This window comes from Watersipora subatra, chromosome 2, assembly GCF_963576615.1.
Source record: "Watersipora subatra chromosome 2, tzWatSuba1.1, whole genome shotgun sequence".
NCBI lineage: Eukaryota > Metazoa > Bryozoa > Gymnolaemata > Cheilostomatida > Watersiporidae > Watersipora > Watersipora subatra.
The window spans coordinates 568,488-588,532 of record NC_088709.1 but is presented as its reverse complement, the minus strand read 5'-3'; the positions used below and the strand labels follow the sequence as shown (position 1 = coordinate 588,532).

The following is a 20,045-nucleotide window of genomic DNA, read 5'->3' as shown; positions in this document are numbered from 1 at the left end:
TGATTCAAGTAAAGATATGATATGAATACAGTGACTACAGATATGATATGATTAGATATGACATGAATACAGTGACTACAGATATGATATGAATACAATGAGTACAGGCATGTACATGTACATACAAACACTGTTGTTGTCCCAATCATAAGTAAATAGCATACAACACAAGCATGACATGGACAACCATCTAACAGCTAGGAAAGTTTCCCTAACCTCCGGTGGCTGGTACACTAGAAAAGGAAGACTTGATTGAAAAGAAACCTACCTTTTATATAACCCAGTTTCTATATAGCAACTGTAGCATATAGCCTACTACAGTTGCTATATGCTTGATCTAAGAGAACAAGCATATAGTAAATCCCACAACACATGACTCACCCTGTGTCCTCCATTAGAGCCAAGGTTATTCTAGAAACAACCGGGTTCTGTGTGTACATGCCTGTCATCATCTCATTCTAAAAATTAACAAACTGGAGTTGCTGCCCCAAAGGCTCTCACAAAAACCAAGCTTGATAAAACAAGACTGAGGTATAACATGCCACCATTTAGCTATTGGTTTGTAGGGGCAGACATGTTTAGAAAGCACTTCTGCAGTTCACTTTCACCAAACATTGATGCTGTCTGACATAAAAAATAAGGTTCACCTAGTGCCTTCAATATTATCTGTCCTAAGATAATACGAGAACGATATACTACCCTAGGACACTTAAGTATTCGCGGCATCTAACTTTCGCGTTTTCGCGGGGTCATCATCACGCGAAAAATTCATGCGCGAAACTAAACTATCATAACGAACTAGCGAAAATTCGAAATTAAATAGCTATGTTCTACACAGGCCTGTATTCACTGGTTGCAAGTTGGGGGGCTAATGTTAGACGACTAGTTATGAACGTCTGGGGTGTGGAGAAGGAGGGGGGGTGCTGTAAGCTCCCAACCTCCCAACAGGTTTCTCTTATGTAGGGCCTCAGCCGGGCCTCTCACGTGAAGTTTTAAAAAATTTTATTGGCAAGTATTAACATTTTTCTATTTTTTGAGATTTGCTTTGTTTTAGCTGATGTGACTGACAAAACATTTTAAAATTAAAACAGGCAAAACTTGTATGCAGTTAAAAAGCTCAGAAAGAAGACATCTTTTTCTTTTAAGCGTTTTAACAAAGATCATTTTTGCCGATTTTATTTCAAGTTCATTAAGTAGGATATGGGCAAGCAGATGTTTGCTAAAACTTGATATTTTGCAAACCTTTATAAAAGTCGTTAACAAGAATATTTTGCCGCTGATGAAGATAATAATGACGCCTAAGAACTACTAAAAGTTGATGTTTGTATCTATGGCTTCGAATAAAGTGATATTCTACAGCGATAAAAACCTTTCTATAGCCGTTGGACTATGAAATTCCTAAAAAGTTGGGGCGTCTTAGCCGGCCAGCTGTCCAAGGGAATACGGCCCTGTAGTTCATTGATATCCACAACAAAATCGTGATATTAGAAATGCAGATAATTTTGTGTGTGATTGAGCTCATTGGGAAATTTCTAGTAAATTCGTTAATACACCGAATGAGCAGCATGGCAAAGCAAATTAAGATAACAAGTTTTTTTGGAAAAGCCAAGACAAACGAAGAAGATGATGATATCAGTTTAGTCACCGAATTTGTAACTGATGAGGATGAAAGTCTGGTAGGTGAAGTCATACAATTAAATAATACTTATTGTAGTGATGAATTTTACTGCCAACCAAAAACGATAAAAACCCTCACCAGGTCCAACCATGTTATACAGTTCTGGTTGTGATGTTGGTTGTTATCTATTTTCTTTTTTATGAGACATGTACTGTATTTGATATTTTTAAATTTGAAATATTGTGAACTCAAAACGTGCCATGGCCATCGCTTGCTATAAATACTTGAGATATAATATCGGTACCATATCGGTCACGACGGAAAGGACCGAGACGTCATTGATAGTCCAAGAAACAAATGGCAGCAAGCGATCACGTTGAATTATCGATTTCTGCCATACATTTATACCTGCGGGTTACAAATACAAACTAGTCGCAAATATAAAAACTTTTTTTACTAGAGGACCGGACCTGAGGAATCTAATTTGTTTGTTCCACTGTATTTATTTTCACATCACTATATTTTCGCACTCATCAGAGCTGCGAAATTAAGTTGCAGCGAAATTTTAGTCTGTGTGCTACTCACGAAACTAAATACTAGCGAAATATAAGTGTCCTAGGGTACACACATATATATGTCTCTCAGCAAAACTACTCTACATAAATCAACTGCGGACCACCAGTACTACATATACATGTCTCTCAGTAGAACTAGTCTACATAAATTCACCAAAGACAACCAGCACTTTAAGCCTGGATCCCATATCGTTTGCGAGACTCCGGCCGTGACTTGCGCAGCAAAAAGTTTGCGACGCAAGGCTCGGCGGCATATGTTCACATACATGCTGCATCGCTAAACATAATTGCGTAATCAAATAAAAATTTCGCTAACCATGCCGTTTCTATAATGGTGACCTTCACCCGTACAGTGCATTTCGGGAAGGTTTTGCCTGCGACCTTTTGCAAAATTTGAACAGCGCTAAACTATTGCGATGCCGCCGGCAACTACCGGCGGTACCCGGCGGTACCCGGCGCAATGTTCCCATTTCCCCGCTAATAGCCTGCGGTGCTGTCGCCGGTGCTTTGCGACGTATATGGGAACCAGGCTTTAGATAGTGAAAACATTCAAAGAAGTCTCTGAGTGTGTAGAGGAGAATGAGAGAAAAACAGCCAAGATGAGTGACATCGCGATACTTCTTATGACTCTACCTCAAACAGCCTCTTTTCCCAGTGGGTGAGAACAGTGCCCACAGATCCCTGGTTCTCCAGTTCTGCTCCCTCCAGAGTACTGCAGTTAAAGTGTCTACGTGTCTCAGCCTACCAGAACAAGAGGAAACAAGTTACCAAGCCCTGCCTGTATTGACTACCGATGGAGTAGCAAGTAACCAACTACATACAATCTTGCACTATTTACAAGCATTTATCTCTGTAATGGTTCACATATAGCGGGGCTCTCATTGCCAGAATATACATTACGATAGGAGCATTCCCCCTATCGCATATCGTGTATCATAACAAACCGTGGGGTGTAGGGGTCGTTTGCACTGAGCGTGCGCACAGAGCATTAGCATGAGTGTAATATATTTTGTGTTACATTTAATAAAGTCATTCTTTGTTGTAAGTTGGTCTTTATTTCTTTCATTCTTCTCTACAAGGTTAATAAGGATGCAGTGCTAAAGGCCAGGGATACAGGCTAAAGGTCAGGGATACAGGCCAAAGGCCAGAGATACAGGCCAAAGGCCAGAGATACAGGCCAAAGGCCAGGGGTACAGGCCAAAGGCCAGGAAAATATATCAAAGGCCAGGAATACAGGTCAAAGGTCAGGGATACAGGCCAAAGGTCAGGGATACAGGCCAAAGATATGGGCCAAAGGCCAGGGATATAGGCCAAAGGAAAGGGGTACAGGCTAAAGGCCAGGGATATAGACCAAAGGCCAGGGACACAGGCCAAAGGCCAGAGATAGAGGCCAGAGATACAGACCAAAGGCCAGGGATATAGGCCAAAGGCCAGGGATATAGGCCAAAGGCCAGGGGTACAGGCCAAAGGCCAGGGAAATATATTAAAGGCCAGGAATACCGGTCAAATGCCAGGGATACAGGCCAAAGGTCAGGGATACAGGCCAAAGATATGGGCCTAAGGCCAAGGATATAGGCCAAAGGCCAGGGGTACAGGCTAAAGGTCAGGGATATAGGCCAAAGACCAGGGATACAGGCCAAAGGCCAGGTGTATAGGCCAAAGGCCAGGGATATAGGCCAATTGCCAGGAATACAGGTCAAAGGGCAAGAATACAAGTCAAAGAATATAATACAGGCAGTTGCAGACTTACCACAACTTTCGGAGTCACCATCACGCTAACCATCCTGCTGGTTGTGTTATAAACAGTCTTCCAGTCTCTCCGCACAGTTTGATTGACTACCTTATCACTAAACTCATAGTGGTTGGCGGGGCTGAAAGAGTACACAACTTAGGCTACTTCAGACACCTCAATATTGAGTGTTCACGGGAGAGTCTGACTAAATGATGAGACTTCACCCTTCTGGAGACAATCAAAGGATGAAACATAAAACAAACCTAGTTATTAGTCATCAACTATTGTGGTTGCAACTAAGTTTGCTCTGACTCGTATAGTTGTGATTGAGCTATTTATATCTACCCCTCATATAAAAGAGATCACATGAGAGGATGTGTCCTCCTACCTATGTTTATCGAGTCGCTAAACTCTGGTCATCCTAGCCTTACTCATGGTTCAGACGACTCCCTAGTCATTTCACATCTATATTTGAAGGCAACCTCTATGTGAACACTAGCTCTATTTGACCGCCACTATAGCAGGGTTGAAAAATAGAGACATTCATTGATTTTTACGAACCCCTAATAGAAAGTGATCAGTAGAAGCGCCTGCAAAATAGTACTAATAATGTACTAATAATTCGTTTTTTAACTCCGAAGATTACGGTTTTTTCTTAAATCGAAACGAATGCCATAAAAATAATTAATAACTGTGTCAGGCTAATATTAGTTCCTTGTTTAACGTGGTCTTGATACCTCAATGTATGTGAAAAATGCTTTAAAATTACGATGAAATCTGTACTACTATTTTCAGACTATAACTTGTATTAACTGTGCATGCCTCTAAAACTTTATCATTATTTTCGCAAGTTTTTCAAATAACAACACATAAAGGTTTTGCTCTGCTTAAAAAATTGTTTGGACGCTAATACAGGCTAGTCCAGAAGTGCAGAAGAGAAGTTGAGGTCAGAAGACACTGTGGAAGGTATTGAACAGACAGAAGATGAAATAATTACATAAGAAAGCAACAATCAGAATGCAACCTGCTGAGCAAACGATGCAAATATTTTGGTTTCACAAATTTTTCTTTCTGCTTCTGCATGTATTATAATTATAGTTTATGTCACTTGTTTTTTAATATATGTTTGTAGCATTTGATAGATTATTATTATATAACACAAAAATTTTCAGGCTTTCCATCTTTTTTTGTTGTTGACGTCATCAAGCCGTTTGCACACGCGCTCATTCACGAAAAAGCCGCCATATCTGCAGAAAACGATCGTTTTTACTTTATTTACTAGTACTTTTTGGTGTTGTTTTGATACTATAATAAAAAATCGTAAACAAAAGCATCGTTTTCAAAAGTTCATTGCAAAAGCTTCGTGTTTTTAATGATAAGATTGTCTATAAAGATGGCCGACAACGATAAAATGACGTCACGAAAAAATGAAGTATAGCGTATTATTTGATAGCATCTTCATGGTTATCTAAACTCGGCTTACAATAGATCAACGCTCATAACTCTTCTTTTATTGCACATAAAAAGCTAGTTTTGGTTGCAAACTGTAGCTAACATATTAATGAATTTTTATGAAACTTTGTTAAACGTTATCAGATGAAAATATGCTTTCAAATTTAAAATTAAATAAAAAACATAAAATCTCGAACAAATTGCAACGTAGGCTGTAAGATCATCGCAAATTAATTGCAAGCAATATATATCAACCTTTAGAGACATGTATCAGCATCCCCATGCATATTTATTTATAGATCTACGACAAGTTGGAGGTAAGCTATAGCAGACTTTATCGCACTTAACAGGGTTAACGTTGCTTCGCTTGAAGGCGAGTGAAAATTATAGGCAACATTCACTTCGCCCATAAAAGAGTTAAATTTAGCTTCCGAAAATTTTGACGAGCTATTCGAAAAATACAACGCCACTCTTTATTTGAAGTCATCTCTAACAAAACACAACGACAGGAGAAAGGTTGAAAAATAGAGCGCCATTGCATTCAAATAGAGGTTTCACGGCAACTATGGTTTACCCTGAGGCATGAGGGTTGAGTTGTTGTAATTAGGGGCCATAAAATAACTCACGTTATACTTGGCCTGTTACCGGCAGCAGTTCTGTTAGTTAGAGGCTCTCCGGCAGCATCCCGGTAAAAGCCATAAAGATTAAGTGAGAAGCCAAGGGCATGAAGTATCTCATGTTTGATGGTTGCCACAGCGAGCTCTAGTTGAGATTTGTGCGTAGAGAGGGCATGAGGGCAAATGTTGATGAAGCCTGCTATGGGTCTGTCATATTCCACCTATCGAATGACCAAAATTACATAAACTGGGCTAAGTCTGAGATATTTAAATATTGACTTGCAACAAAATTCACATTACAGTTATTTGGTATCAAAAGATTCACCATGTCTAACTCTGTTGTGTTGTCGGTGCCAAATATGTGGAAATGTGATTACAAGCTCTTAAAAGCTCAAAAACGAAAAGCCGTTGTAGATTGGAATCCGTTTATTTCTCTGACGTAGCCATGACAGTTTGGTTATTGTCTTGTCATGTGATGTTCTCACGTGAATTGAAAGGCCAATACAAAAGCTCAATATAATTTTATCGTAGCACTAGTTTATGACAAACACTTCGGGCTTTACCGAAGACCCCGTATCAAATATAGATGCTTGCTACTTTACAGTTTTGTTTCGGCTTGGACTAATTGTCAAGTCGTAATCTGATCATGTGACCCAATACTTCGAAAATAATTTTTGCAGCATTTTTCGATTATCACAGGTGACCAACAGGCTCGTCATGATTATCAGACAATGATATGTCCTCCTTTGAGGTAAGGTTAAAAAATTAAATGAATTCTTACAGTATGTTATAAGATATCAGTGCTAAAGGTGACAGCATTGCAATGACGATAAAACAGACGCGTAAGAACAATAGACATGGTTTTACTGAATGCGTGAAGTATATTTGTGAAAATATTTTGACGAATAAGGTTGCATGAAAGTGTAAACAGAAACCATCTACCACAGCTACGTCATATTTGAGCCGTTTTGGAAAGAGAATCCAAACTACGGCGGTCTCGTGTGGCTGCGATTAACTGTTCGTTTTGAGCTTTTAAGAGCTTGTAATCACATTCCCACATATTTGGCACTTACAACACAACAGAGTAAGACATGGGGAATATTTTGATACCAAATAACTGTAATGTGAATTTTGTTGCAAGTCAACCTTTAACGGTAAGATGAGAGAGCTTGTCAATGTACATCATTTTCTTACTAAATGCTTAGAGCTTTCGATGCTTCCGATGCTGCCTACATGAAAGCCATAACTGCAATGAATCTTGCGGTTGACCAATCAAGAATTATTTCATGCTTCCTTTGATAAAAGAGTCCCATTTACTGTGACAAGGATTATGCGCATTTGGAGTTGTGAGCACATTGAGTTACCGTGAGATACTGAGTGTGTATACTACTATATACTGTATTACCGTGAGATACTGAGTGTGTATACTACTATATACTGTATTACCGTGAGATACTGAGTGTGTATACTACTATATACTGTATTACCGTGAGATACTGAGTGTGTATACTACTATATACTGTATTACCGTGAGATACTGAGTGTGTATACTACTATATACTGTATTACCGTGAGATACTGAGTGTGTATACTACTATATACTGTATTACCGTGAGATACTGAGTGTGTATACTACTATATACTGTATTACCGTGAGATACTGAGTGTGTATACTACTATATACTGTATTACCGTGAGATACTGAGTGTGTATACTACTATATACTGTATTACCGTGAGATACTGAGTGTGTATACTACTATATACTGTATTACCGTGAGATACATGTTTTGAAGGACATTTGCAGAGTAACTCAGGCGCTTCGTTAAAAATGATATGTAATTCTACGCCGAAGGTCATAGCGACACATTCGAAACTGCTCAAATTGAAATAACCACAATTGAAGTGCGGAAAATGTTTGAAATGGAATAGCTTGCACAGTTTCTTTTGCACAACATTCGTGAGCATGAAATATTCGTGAGCATGAAACATTCGTGAGCATGAAACATTCGTGAGCATGAAACATTCGTGAGCGTGAAACATTCGTGAGCATGAAACATTCGTGAGCGTGAAACATTCGTGAGGATGAAACATTTGTGAGCATTAAACATTCGTGAGCATGAAACATTCGTGAGCGTGAAGCATTCGTGAGCATGAAACATTCGTGAGCGTGAAACATTCGTGAGCGTGAAACATTCGTGAGTGTGAAACATTCGTGAGCATGAAACATTCATGAGCATGAAACATTCGTGAGCATGAAACATTTGTGAGCATGAAACATTTGTGAGCGTGAAACATTCGTGAGCGTGAAACATTCGTGAGCATGAAACATTCATGAGCGTGAAACATTCGTGAGCATGAAACATTCGGTAAAAATGTGCAAGTAACAAAACTCGTTTGACTCGTGGATTTTTGCTGTTCCCATCTTGCGGAAGATGCAAACTCTTGCATTAACTGCACTAGGAAAACAGTGATTTACAATATCATGATATTTTAATATTATATAATTTAAATGGAAATTCTGAATAAAAACAACTAAGAAACACACAAAAAGATAAAGAGCCATAATAAGCGGTGACTTAGAGATATTACAACTGAATGCCGACTCCACAAAAGTAGGCTAAAATACATGAATAAAACACAAATAACATTTATATTACACGCGAATATTAAACATGCTGAGCATTCTCTCTGCATGCTTGGTTATATCTCTGTAACCTTTGCCCTATCATATAAAGTACAAGAGCCAGATGAAAACAAAAACTGCAGGAAATAAGCAAGAGTGATAAGTGTTGGTTGCCTTTCACAGTTCAACTAAGTCAGCGACAGCAATTGACTTACCTCAAGCTGGCAGTATACAGCGTAGGCTATGGTGGATGAGCAGCGGTCTGTGCTCTGCGCGCCAACATAGAGTAAGAAGTCAGCTCCATCCACGCCCGGAGATTGGTTCGGAGACGCTTCATAGGTGTTAGAGTTGATGTCATATGTTCTGCAACCCTATATTGGGTCAACAGATTGTGTCCCCAGATGTTAGAACTATTCTATCACACATAGAACAGTGCCTTCTGTATTGTATTGAAATGAGATGACAGGGTCAGAATACATAAAAGAAACTTATCTCTGAACTTATCTTGCTTACTTGATACTCTTGTATCAGTAAGCAAAATGTGTATATTAGTTGTTACTAAGACAATTCTGATCTAGAAAAGGCAAGACGCGTCACTAAAACTTCCCTCACCGCCTTAATAAAAGAAAGCCCTCAATCCGTACAAGAGAAGATACATGACCTTCTCTTGACTACATGACCTACATGACTGTCTGAAACTCTTGACCTATTACAGACAAGGGACCAAATTTTTTACCTTAAGACTCAGGACATAGCAGTACAACCCTCTCATTTACTATAACTAACTCCCTTCTCATCACCAATAAGAAGACAGTGCAACCCTTTATTAAATCACACCAATGATATACAGCCCCCCAAGGATAGCCAACGGCTCTCATATGGGCGGGGTTTAATGATGGAGCTCTGTTGGGATGAACCCGAACACGGCGCCCGAACAAACAAATATGCTGAATAAAGCCCCTTGTAAATTTACAAATATTATGAACTATAGTGGTTATTTTACTTATCTGTTGAATTCACTCTGTTGTCAAATAAATATAGTATCCCAATATTGTCACCATTACGATCAGTCAGTTGCCATTCGCAAGCATTCGTGATATTAATAGTCACAATCGTAAAATAGCTCAAATTCGGTTTTGTGTTAAGATTTTGAGCATGAAAACTACACTGCACAGCTTTGCCTGCTGTCCCAACTTATTGGCAAGGTAAAACAATGTGAGAACGATGAAAGACTTTGTCATTTTATATTTGGGGTGGCAAAATATTAATCAAAAACTAGGAAAAAAAGCCGTTGTTCGGGTAAATTATATTAAACTTTAAGCATATACTACAACCTTTACAAATTTTAAAATTACTAAAAGTATGTAAGTTGAAATGTGTTATTTTGTATGGATGTATTATTTTGGTTAGGTATCACCCCTACATTGTAGAAATTCAAGGTTTGCTATTGTGAACCGCGGAGTCTACTGACTGAATGAGCTAATGAAACGATAACAGCGAGTCGTGTTTTTCAAAGCCTAACAAGGCAACGCGATAGCCCCGCGAGAGTTGTGTTAGCTCCGAAACCCAGACTAGAATAATCCTAACAGAGCTCCATCATTAAGCCCCGCCCATATGACAGTCGTCGGCTATCCTTGGGGGGCTGTATATCATTGATTACACCTATGGACATCAAACAATACCTTCAGGTGCTCCTCTGGCACAACTGTGTCTCCACACGTAGTTTCAGCATTGCATGAGATGCTGCAGTATGGCTCTACGTCCTCAGTGGGCTGGGGAGCAAATGTTAACTGGCTTCCTGAACAGTCCCTATAAACATGTATACAAGGTGGTGTGTAGGGTGTGACAACTATAGGTAGAGGTACTATGAGGAAGAGGCTTACCTTCTAAGCCTTGTGACACAATTTGAAGGAATACTAAGTAGTAGCTAAAAGTTAGGTAGAAGTAGCAACTAGTAGTTGCAACTCAAGTAGTAGTAGCTAGTAGTAGCAGCTAGTAGTTGCAACTCAAGTAGTAGTAGCTAGTAGTAGTAGCTAGTAGTTGCAACTCAAGTAGTAGTAGCTAGTAGTAGCAGTTAGTAGTTGCAACTCAAGTAGTAGTAGCTAGAAGTAGTAGCTAGTAGTAGTAGCTAGTAGTTACAACTCAAGTAGTAGTAGCTAGTAGTAGTAGCTAGTAGTTGCAACTCAAGTAGTAGTAGCTAGTAGTAGTAGCTAGTAGTTGCAACTCAAGTAGTAGTAGCTAGTAGTAGCAGCTAGTAGTTGCAACTCAAGTAGTAGTAGCTAGAAGTAGTAGCTAGTAGTAGTAGCTAGTAGTTGCAACTCAAGTAGTAGTAGCTAGTAGTAGTAGCTAGTAGTTGCAACTCAAGTAGTAGTAGCTAGTAGTAGCAGCTAGTAGTTGCAACTCAAGTAGTAGTAGCTAGAAGTAGTAGCTAGTAGTAGTAGCTAGTAGTTGCAACTCAAGTAGTAGTAGCTAGTAGTAGCAGCTAGTAGTTGCAACTCAAGTAGTAGTAGCTAGAAGTAGTAGCTAGTAGTTGCAACTCAAGTAGTAGTAGCTAGTAGTAGTAGCTAGTAGTTGCAACTCAAGTAGTAGTAGCTAGTAGTAGTAGCTAGTAGTTGCAACTCAAGTAGTAGTAGCTAGTAGTAGCAGCTAGTAGTTGCAACTCAAGTAGTAGTAGCTAGAAGTAGTGGCTAGTAGTTGCAACTCAAGTAGTAGTAGCTAGTAGTAGTAGCTAGTAGTTGCAACTCAAGTAGTAGTAGCTAGAAGTAGTAGCTAGTAGTAGTAGCTAGTAGTTGCAACTCAAGTAGTAGTAGCTAGTAGTAGTAGCTAGTAGTTGCAACTCAAGTAGTAGTAGCTAGTAGTAGTAGCTAGTAGTTGCAACTCAAGTAGTAGTAGCTAGAAGTAGTAGCTAGTAGTAGTAGCTAGTAGTTGCAACTCAAGTAGTAGTAGCTAGTAGTAGCAGCTAGTAGTTGCAACTCAAGTAGTAGTAGCTAGAAGTAGTAGCTAGTAGTAGTAGCTAGTAGTTGCAACTCAAGTAGTAGTAGCTAGAAGTAGTAGCTAGTAGTAGTAGCTAGTAGTTGCAACTCAAGTAGTAGTAGCTAGTAGTAGTAGCTAGTAGTTGCAACTCAAGTAGTAGTAGCTAGTAGTAGCAGCTAGTAGTTGCAACTCAAGTAGTAGTAGCTAGAAGTAGTGGCTAGTAGTTGCAACTCAAGTAGTAGTAGCTAGTAGTAGTAGCTAGAAGTAGTAGCTAGTAGTAGTAGCTAGTAGTTGCAACTCAAGTAGTAGTAGCTAGTAGTAGTAGCTAGTAGTTGCAACTCAAGTAGTAGTAGCTAGTAGTAGCAGTTAGTAGTTGCAACTCAAGTAGTAGTAGCTAGAAGTAGTAGCTAGTAGTAGTAGCTAGTAGTTACAACTCAAGTAGTAGTAGCTAGTAGTAGTAGCTAGTAGTTGCAACTCAAGTAGTAGTAGCTAGTAGTAGTAGCTAGTAGTTGCAACTCAAGTAGTAGTAGCTAGTAGTAGCAGCTAGTAGTTGCAACTCAAGTAGTAGTAGCTAGAAGTAGTAGCTAGTAGTAGTAGCTAGTAGTTGCAACTCAAGTAGTAGTAGCTAGTAGTAGTAGCTAGTAGTTGCAACTCAAGTAGTAGTAGCTAGTAGTAGCAGCTAGTAGTTGCAACTCAAGTAGTAGTAGCTAGAAGTAGTAGCTAGTAGTAGCAGCTAGTAGTTGCAACTCAAGTAGTAGTAGCTAGAAGTAGTAGCTAGTAGTAGTAGCTAGTAGTTGCAACTCAAGTAGTAGTAGCTAGAAGTAGTAGCTAGTAGTAGTAGCTAGTAGTTGCAACTCAAGTAGTAGTAGCTAGTAGTAGTAGCTAGTAGTTGCAACTCAAGTAGTAGTAGCTAGTAGTAGCAGCTAGTAGTTGCAACTCAAGTAGTAGTAGCTAGTAGTAGTAGCTAGTAGTAGCAGCTAGTAGTTGCAACTCAAGTAGTAGTAGCTAGAAGTAGTAGCTAGTAGTAGTAGCTAGTAGTTGCAACTCAAATAGTAGTAGCTAGAAGTAGTAGCTAGTAGTAGTAGCTAGTAGTTGCAACTCAAGTAGTAGTAGCTAGTAGTAGTAGCTAGTAGTTGCAACTCAAGTAGTAGTAGCTAGTAGTAGTAGCTAATAGTTGCAACTCAAGTAGTAGTAGCTAGTAGTAGCAGCTAGTAGTTGCAACTCAAGTAGTACTAGCTAGTAGTAGTAGCCAGTAGTTGCAACTCAAGTAGTAGTAGCTAGTAGTAGTAGCTAGTAGTTACAACTCAAGTAGTAGTAGCTAGAAGTAGTGGCTAGTAGTTGCAACTCAAGTAGTAGTAGCTAGAAGTAGTAGCTAGTAGTTGCAACTCAAGTAGTAGTAGCTAGAAGTAGTAGCTAGTAGTTGAAACTCAAGTAGTAGTAGCTAGTAGTTGCAACTCAAGTAGTAGTAGCTAGAAGTAGTAGCTAGTAGTTGAAACTCAAGTAGTAGTAGCTAGTAGTAGTAGCTAGTAGTTACAACTCAAGTAGTAGTAGCTAGTAGTTGCAACTCAAGTAGTAGTAGCTAGAAGTAGTAGCTAGTAGTTGAAACTCAAGTAGTAGTAGCTAGTAGTAGTAGCTAGTAGTAGTAGCTAGTAGTAGTAGCTAGTAGTTGCAACTCAAGTAGTAGTAGCTAGTAGTAGTAGCTAGTAGTTGCAACTCAAGTAGTAGTAGCTAGAAGTAGTAGCTAGTAGTTGCAACTCAAGTAGTAGTAGCTAGTAGTAGTAGCTAGTAGTTGCAACTCAAGTAGTAGTAGCTAGTAGTAGTAGCTAGTAGTTGCAACTCAAGTAGTAGTAGCTAGTAGTTGCAACTCAAGTAGTAGTAGCTAGAAGTAGTAGCTAGTAGTTGAAACTCAAGTAGTAGTAGCTAGTAGTAGTAGCTAGTAGTAGTAGCTAGTAGTAGTAGCTAGTAGTTGCAACTCAAGTAGTAGTAGCTAGTAGTAGTAGCTAGTAGTTGCAACTCAAGTAGTAGTAGTAGTAGCTAGTAGTTGCAACTTAAGTAGTAGTAGCTAGTAGTAGTAGCTAGTAGTTGCAACTCAAGTAGTAGTAGCTAGTAGTAGTAGCTAGTAGTTGCAACTCAAGTAGTAGTAGCTAGTAGTAGTAGCTAGTAGTTGCAACTCAAGTAGTAGTAGCTAGTAGTAGTAGCTAGTAGTAGCTAGTAGTAGTAGCTAGTAGTTGCAACTCAAGTAGTAGTAGCTAGTAGTAGTAGCTAGTAGTTGCAACTCAAGTAGTAGTAGTAGTAGCTAGTAGTTGCAACTTAAGTAGTAGTAGCTAGTAGTAGTAGCTAGTAGTAGCTAGTAGTAGTAGCTAGTAGTTGCAACTCAAGTAGTAGTAGCTAGTAGTAGTAGCTAGTAGTTGCAACTCAAGTAGTAGTAGTAGTAGCTAGTAGTTGCAACTTAAGTAGTAGTAGCTAGTAGTAGTAGCTAGTAGTTGCAACTCAAGTAGTAGTAGCTAGTAGTAGTAGCTAGTAGTTGCAACTCAAGTAGTAGTAGCTAGTAGTAGTAGCTAGTAGTTGCAACTCAAGTAGTAGTAGCTAGTAGTAGTAGCTAGTAGTTGCAACTCAAGTAGTAGTAGTAGTAGCTAGTAGTTGCAACTCAAGTAGTAGTAGCTAGTAGTAGTAGCTAGTAGTTGCAACTCAAGTAGTAGTAGCTAGTAGTAGTAGCTAGTAGTTGCAACTCAAGTAGTAGTAGCTAGTAGTAGTAGCTAGTAGTAGCTAGTAGTAGTAGCTAGTAGTTGCAACTCAAGTAGTAGTAGCTAGTAGTAGTAGCTAGTAGTTGCAACTCAAGTAGTAGTAGTAGTAGCTAGTAGTTGCAACTTAAGTAGTAGTAGCTAGTAGTAGTAGCTAGTAGTTGCAACTCAAGTAGTAGTAGCTAGTAGTAGTAGCTAGTAGTTGCAACTCAAGTAGTAGTAGCTAGTAGTAGTAGCTAGTAGTAGTAGCTAGAAGTAGTAGCTAGTAGTAGTAGCTAGTAGTTGCAACTCAAGTAGTAGTAGTAGTAGCTAGTAGTTGCAACTTAAGTAGTAGTAGCTAGTAGTAGTAGCTAGTAGTTGCAACTCAAGTAGTAGTAGCTAGTAGTAGTAGCTAGTAGTTGCAACTCAAGTAGTAGTAGCTAGAAGTAGTAGCTAGTAGTAGTAGCTAGTAGTTGCAACTCAAGTAGTAGTAGCTAGTAGTTGCAACTCAAGTAGTAGTAGCTAGTAGTTGCAACTCTAGTAGTAGTAGCTAGTAGTAGTAGCTAGTAGTTGCAACTCAAGTAGTAGTAGCTAGTAGTAGTAGCCAGTAGTTGCAACTCAAGTAGTAGTAGCTAGAAGTAGTAGCTAGTAGTTGCAACTCAAGTAGTAGTAGCTAGTAGTTGCAACTCAAGTAATAGTAGCTAGTAGTAGTAGCTAGTAGTTGCAACTCAAGTAGTAGTAGCTAGAAGTAGTAGCTAGTAGTTGCAACTCAAGTAGTAGTAGCTAGTAGTTGCAACTCAAGTAGTAGTAGCTAGTAGTAGTAGCCAGTAGTTGCAACTCAAGTAGTAGTAGCTAGTAGTAGTAGCTAGTAGTTACAACTCAAGTAGTAGTAGCTAGAAGTAGTGGCTAGTAGTTACAACTCAAGTAGTAGTAGCTAGAAGTGGTAGCTTACAATTACTAATTCAATTACTAGTCTTAACCGAGTCTGTTCCACCAACTTGCTCTGTTTACATTGAGGCATCTTTTACTTATATTCCAGTAACTAAAAAACACTGCATATTAATCACATAAACATAAGTAGATGAAATAACATTCCTTTCTACACTAAATGGCAGTTAATGCCATATTTAAAGCTGGCTCAGAATCTCCATAGTCTGCTGGCACAAATTAAATTCATATGAATAATAATTAAAATGAGGAACAGATGAGAAACATCATGGTATGGCGGAGTTATCTCTAAAGAGTTAGTCACACCCAATTGGTTGTTAAACAACTTTGCAAAATAGAACTAAGTGCCATTCAATCCGATTCACCTGTTGATACATACATGGCATTTTCTTTAGCCGATACTAAACACGCCGTTATCTAATTGCGGTGATCGTTATCTAATTGCGGTGATTGAAGTAAACCGATGAATTAGTTTCCTCATTAGCTCCTCATTAGTTTCAGTATTTTGTTAGCCATGATATTACTTCACTTCAGCAAACTTGCAAGTAGCTGTCAATTGAAATTGTCCTTATCTATGATATAGAAAGTCTGAGGTTCCCTGGAATCTATATACATAATATACATAGTATATAACTTATAAGTTATATATATATAATATATAACTTAAAATGTTTGTTAGTTTGTTGGTCTGTCATATGTCCAGCTATAGCAAAAAATATGCACACTTGCAACGCTTGCTAGCGCTAAGAACGAAAAAACTGCTTCGCCACTTTGTCATACTATAGAATAATTGTGGACATGCTTATTACATCTGACAATCTTTAGTGGCGCAGGGGACTGCAAGTGTGCTAAAAAAGAAATATGGTACCAAAACTCCTACAAAATGCTATAAATACAGTATTTGAATACTAGCTGTGGTATCCGGCGTTGCCCGAGTATTAAAAATCAGCTTATAAGCAATGATAAGTAATGAGAGTTACCTGCCACCTGCTATTAGCCTGGCGGATTGCCAATGGAAAATTTTACTAAGCTAACTAATGACAATCACTTACTCATGTAATCACCCTGCATGGTATGCAAAGTCGTTGGGTATGTGCTCTCATATATCGACTTATATTGACAAGCTATCAACTTGAATATCCGAGGCCTATTGGGTAGGGTGTCGGACTGGTGAACAGTAGGGTCTGAGATCAAATCTTTGGTACTGATTATTTATTTTAAGATTTTAATAGCTGTAGCCAGAATGCATACATACGGACATACTTTGAGAAAAAAAAATATATATAGATAGAGCATAAACTTGATTCAACTTATTGCACAAAGAAATAAACCAACATCTTTACTTGAAAGTTAGCATGGTAAAATATATGTTTATTGAAAACAAATTTTCTTTTCAAATTTAAAAAAAAACTACCCTACAGGATGAATTCATTCGCGGAGTTATATTTCGCGAAAGTTGTCTTTTCATGCATATTCGCGGATGAATTTATTCGCGGCAGAAAATTGCCACTCTCTAGGAAAAGTTAACTCTATTGCGGCTAGTAATAGATATAGCTACGCATGCGCACACCGCGTGTTCCGGTTTATATTTAGCTTACAACTGCTAGGCGATCATGCTATTCTACGGTGAACAATTTTGCTGCGTACAGAGGTTTTCAAGAATATTTATCGCTTTGGAGGCCTTTGATAAGCCAACAACTTGTGGTAAGTAATGAGTTTTTTACATGTACTAAATTAGTTGAATTTTACTTTGGTTCTTCGGTAAAACGCAATACTAATTTTTTCCATCCATACTGCTTCATTATTTGTTTTAGTGTGAGAGAGATTTTTCATCATACACCGAAGAACAATGATTGCAAGGGTGGTAGATGTCATTCTTAGAAGATCACCAATCATTCAGGGAGGTCTGGAAATTGAGGTTGAAGTGACCGCAGCTACTTACGAGAAGAATGTATTTTTTTTAAGGAACAAAAACGCCTTTACGAGCACAAATCTTTGGCCAACCGGCAGAACTTTGCAATAGTAAGCCACGAGGAGAGTTCTGATGATAACTTCCTTACCAGTCATGTAGTAGCGAGAGAATCTCCTTCAACACCTACCCAAGACGGTGACAGCGACAAAGCTGCTATTGCCAAAATAACTAGTCAGAAAGCATCATTACACGCTAGTATTCACATATCAAGAGTACCAGTTTAATTTTATTGCTAGACAACCGCCATATGGACTGAACTGTTTATATTTATTCCATTCATCGTTTGTAAAATTTTATTTGTATTTGAAACATTTTATTTGTATACTCAAGTTTGTAATAAATTATAATACATCTATACATGAAATAAAATATATAATTTAATCATGTTTGCTACAGCGATATCAAGGAGTTGTTGTCGATGAAGGGGGTCTAGGTTGACTGGTTGCCTCTGCCAATATTCCTGCCTTGATGAATATTATTACTACTTGTCTCTAGTTTTCGTAGTCAACCTGCAGTAAACACAAAAAAGAAAAAATATTAACGAGTATTGAGGAAGTACAAAAACAATAGCTGAAGTATTTGATGAAAACGATCAGTTTTTAAACAAAAGAATTAACTAATGCAGTTGATTATGGAAAAACGTATCTGCACTGCAAATCAAGTACATACCATAATGTCCATATCAGAAACATGATCGCCCTTGACTTCGGTATTAGAGATTGATGGAGTTGATTCTAATGTAAAAAGACTAGGAGAGCTTTTTTGCTATGCTGAAGCCATGCCGAATAACTTGTAAAAACTTTGAATAATTTTGTATAAAGTTTGACGCAATGGCAATAAAGCTCGAAGCCTGGCAATGATTTTAATGAAGTTTTGGAACTCGGCTACGTTTAGTACTTCTGCCTCGCGGCTATTTTCGCGATGACGCCATTCTGCATATCTTGTGACAACCTCGAATAATTTTGTAAATCAATGTGATGCATTGCCAATGGTGTTAGCTCAAAGCTCAGACAATGATTTTAAAAATGTTTTGGAACTCAATTACGTTTAGTATTTACATTAAAAACTAGGCTAGCGACTAGTTTTCAGTTTGATGCAGTAGTTATACTCTCTTGTGATTAAAAATGGAACTAATTATTCACTGAATTTAATAATTCGCGGGATTGACTGTTCGCGAAATCGCGAATTTTTATGACCAACGAATATTTTCATCCTGTAGGGTATTTTTTTAAAAATATATAAAGTATATATAAAGTATAAATATAAAGTATATATAAAAATATATATATGTTTGTCTGCCGTATGTCCAGTTTATAGCGATTGGTTAAAATATGCACACTTGAACTACTACAAGAACTTGAACCAGCATGCTTGAACTAGTCCAAGACAAATACGAGACCAGACTTTCCAAAAGAAAAATGCTTGCAGTCCGATGCACCGTGAAAGATCTTGATGTGCAAGGATTATACGCACAACTATTCCAAACCATGGCAAGATGGCTGCATGGTTTAGTGGTACTACGCTTGGCTAAACATCTGTGCGTCTGAATATACAGGTTCAATTCCTGTGAAGAGCAAACTTTTTTTTCTTAGCGCCCAGACGGAAGGATAACATGGCTCTTATTATGGTGAAGATTTAGACTAGCTTAAGTTACTCAATTTAATTGGTTAAATAAACTTAGCCAATAGCAACTACATTACCTACCACTGTTTATAAGTTATTTTATATCTTGAACAAATCGTAGCATAAAAAGAAATGTTTTTTAAATATCTGTTTTAGTTATGCCTCGAGCTTTCGAATATTTGAATTATACATTGGCCCGTCACACAGAAATAACGAACACCGTCATTTAAAAAGTTAAAATGGTGAATGTTGTATAATAGACGCTCCAACAACGAAAATAATTCAATCCGAGAATGCTTACCCTTTAGGGACTTCATGTTATTTGAATGGTAAATGCATTCAAATTGCCTAATCCGTTTCAATATCTTCAAAAACTCACTCCTTTGGTCTTTCCAAAAGGAATTAATTTAAAGAATGAACATTAACAGCTGTAGTATTAGTAGTTTGTATCTTCACATTAACAGCTGTAGTATTAATAGTTTGTATCTTCACATTAACAGCTGTAGTATTAATAGTTTGTATCTACACATTAACAGCTGTAGTATTAATAGTTTGTATCTTCACATTAACAGCTGTAGTATTAATAGTTTGTATCTACACATTAACAGCTGTAGTATTAATAGTTTGTATCTACACATTAACAGCTGTAGTATTAATAGTTTGTATCTACACATTAACAGCTGTAGTATTAATAGTTTGTATCTACACATTAACAGCTGTAGTATTAATAGTTTGTATCTACACATTAACAGCTGTAGTATTAATAGTTTGTATCTACACATTAACAGCTGTAGTATTAATAGTTTGTATCTACACATTAACAGCTGTAGTATTAATAGTTTGTATCTACACATTAACAGCTGTAGTATTAATAGTTTGTATCTACACATTAACAGCTGTAGTATTAATAGTTTGTATCTTCACATTAACAGCTGTAGTATTAATAGTTTGTATCTACACATTAACAGCTGTAGTATTAATAGTTTGTATCTACACATTAACAGCTGTAGTATTAATAGTTTGTATCTTCACATTAACAGCTGTAGTATTAATAGTTTGTATCTACACATTAACAGCTGTAGTATTAATAGTTTGTATCTACACATTAACAGCTGTAGTATTAATAGTTTGTATCTACACATTAACAGCTGTAGTATTAATAGTTTGTATCTACACATTAACAGCTGTAG

General features: G+C 37.8%; 1 protein-coding gene across 1 annotated transcript in view; it reads right to left on the bottom strand.

Annotated features, from left to right (window-relative positions):
- LOC137386807 (leishmanolysin-like peptidase) overlaps window positions 1-20,045 on the bottom strand; it is a 52,727-nt gene that overhangs the window by 14,615 nt on the left and 18,067 nt on the right. The window contains exons 4-9 of the mRNA XM_068072955.1: window positions 10,302-10,428; window positions 8,835-8,990; window positions 6,004-6,215; window positions 3,944-4,064; window positions 2,827-2,934; window positions 382-458 (exon numbers count right to left, since the gene is read on the bottom strand). Coding sequence (XP_067929056.1) covers window positions 382-458; window positions 2,827-2,934; window positions 3,944-4,064; window positions 6,004-6,215; window positions 8,835-8,990; window positions 10,302-10,428 — 801 coding nt within the window. The remainder of the gene's footprint in view (window positions 1-381; window positions 459-2,826; window positions 2,935-3,943; window positions 4,065-6,003; window positions 6,216-8,834; window positions 8,991-10,301; window positions 10,429-20,045) is intronic.